The sequence below is a fragment of the Marmota marmota genome, unplaced genomic scaffold (genome assembly GCF_001458135.2).
Source record: "Marmota marmota marmota unplaced genomic scaffold, marMar, whole genome shotgun sequence".
NCBI lineage: Eukaryota > Metazoa > Chordata > Mammalia > Rodentia > Sciuridae > Marmota > Marmota marmota.
The window spans coordinates 3,118,474-3,120,442 of NW_025999863.1; the positions used below are offsets into that span (position 1 = coordinate 3,118,474).

Genomic DNA, 1,969 nt, shown 5'->3' on the forward strand with positions numbered 1-1,969 from the left:
CTGGTCTCAGCTGCTGTTCACTGGTCCCAGTCCCCTGCACCCCAGATGGCAGTGTGGTGGTTGAGGAGGGCACATGGTGGACAGGGCAGGTGGCGAGGAGGCCAGTGGCCTCTTGGCCCTACTTCCGTCCGTCCGATGGAGGTGGGAGCTGACTGGGCTTCCGGGTCCGGCCCTGCGCAGGGTTCCTGGGTGCCTGCTGCCCTCTAGTGCCCACTACAGGGAGTGCGTTTGGGGAGGTGGTGGGCTGCATCTCGGTGACCTGGAGCCCTTTCCAGGAGGGAATTCTCTTGCCTTTTGTCACTTCCTGGGTCACTCTGGGGCTCTCGGAATAGGCAGGTGAACTTTTGAAACTTCTCCTTAGCTCTTGGTGTGCGCACTTGGGTTCCTGCCTCTTCTAACTCTAGACGGACACTGCTTTCTCCTTGTTTTGGAGAATTTAATCTGCCAAGGAAGACCCTTGCCCGAGGCCGACCGAAACCTGTTCCTGGTGGTGGGCTGCCAGTCACCCCCTTGGTCCCCTTAGCTCCCGGGGCAGGTGGGAGCTGCCCAGCCTGTGGCCTCCTTGGTGAGAGGGCAGCCCAGTGCCCAATAGTTGCAGCACCAGCGGCCAGTGGTGTGGTGAGCACACCCGTGTGACTGGGCCTCTGCTCTCCCCGACCAGGACTCCTGCTTGGGTCCTGGCTCTGCTGACGGCAGCCAGCCAGGCCAGTACCAGAGTGCCCAGCAGGGTCCTGGCAGTGGGCTGCCCCGAGCTGCCGGGCTCCCTGATGGCAGTGTGTGGGAGGACGCCCTCACACACCCGTTCTTACCTCCGGAAGCCCGCAGCCCTGCTGTCCCTCGCACACGTCTGGCTGAGGAGCGGATGTCTTGATTTGAAGCTGACCCAGAGAACGTGCCGAGGGGCTGATCCAGGCAGCTTTCTTTCCTAGGGTTCTGCTTAAAACGAGTGCTGGCCCCCAGCCTCGCCTGTCCGTTAAACAGGGCGCACTGTTTCTACCAGCTGCCGTCATGGTGGCCCTCGTGCTCAGCCCGCACGGTGAGCCGGCCCCAGCCCTCTTGCACCCCAGCTCTGTGCGAGGGCCCCGCTGCCCTGCCCGTGGTGGCCCTGGTGTTTTCAGTGATGGAGGGAGAGGAGGTGGGGCGGCGCTGACTTGCTCACCTCTGCTTCCCCACAGGTGCTGCCACCATGGGCTCTGAGGACCACGGGGCCCAGAACCCCAGCTGCAAAATCATGACGTTCCGCCCGACCATGGAGGAGTTTAAGGACTTCAACAAATATGTGGCCTACATAGAATCGCAGGGGGCCCACCGGGCAGGCCTGGCCAAGGTGGGTGATGACCGCATCCTGGCGCAGCCGCCGTCAGCCTGCACTGCCCTGCTATCCTTCCTGCTGAAGGAGTCCCTGTGCACCCCGGCTTGTCCTGGGCCCTCCCCAGCGGCCATCAGCCAGCTTGTGGTGCTCTCAGGGCCCGTGGGCGCTGGCAGGCGGTGAGGTGGACCCGCTGCTGGGGTCCCGGAGCCTTCTGGGCCCGGTGCTAGGAGGCCTCACTTTTTCCCTCCATATTCCTGGTTGAACAATTTGCTTTTTGAGACAAGGTCTCGCTGTGCTGCATAGGCTGGTCTTGAACCAGCGAGTGCCGCTGTCCTCCTGGCCTGGGCGCCTGGACGCCTGGACTGCAGGGCGGCACTGTGCCCAGCTGGAGCAGCTTCCCGTCTGGGCCCGTGGTGCGCAGGCGAGAGCTGGGGTGCCGGTGGCTGAGCCCCGCCCGCAGCCCCCTCCCTGGAGACGGCATTGTGGGGTTTCTTGAGTCTTTCCCCGCACCCTGTGGGGGGCGCACGAGGTCAAGGCTCAGGGACAGGACGTGAAGAGGATGAAAAGGGAAGGAACGGGGGAGGTGGCAGCAGGGGGCCTGCGGCCTGGTGCTGTGAGTGCTGGCTGGCTCAGCCGGCCGCGTGGGTTGTGCTCCTC

The 1,969-nt window shown here is 64.2% G+C and overlaps 1 protein-coding gene across 2 annotated transcripts in view; it reads left to right on the forward strand.

Moving 5' to 3' along the window:
- Window positions 1-1,969, forward strand: part of LOC107157301 (lysine-specific demethylase 4B) — an 88,559-nt gene that overhangs the window by 17,993 nt on the left and 68,597 nt on the right. For both annotated transcript variants that reach the window (XM_048812454.1, XM_048812451.1), the window contains exon 3: window positions 1,176-1,327. In XM_048812454.1, the coding sequence (XP_048668411.1) occupies window positions 1,187-1,327 (141 nt within the window). In that variant the 5' untranslated portion in view covers window positions 1,176-1,186. The remainder of the gene's footprint in view (window positions 1-1,175; window positions 1,328-1,969) is intronic.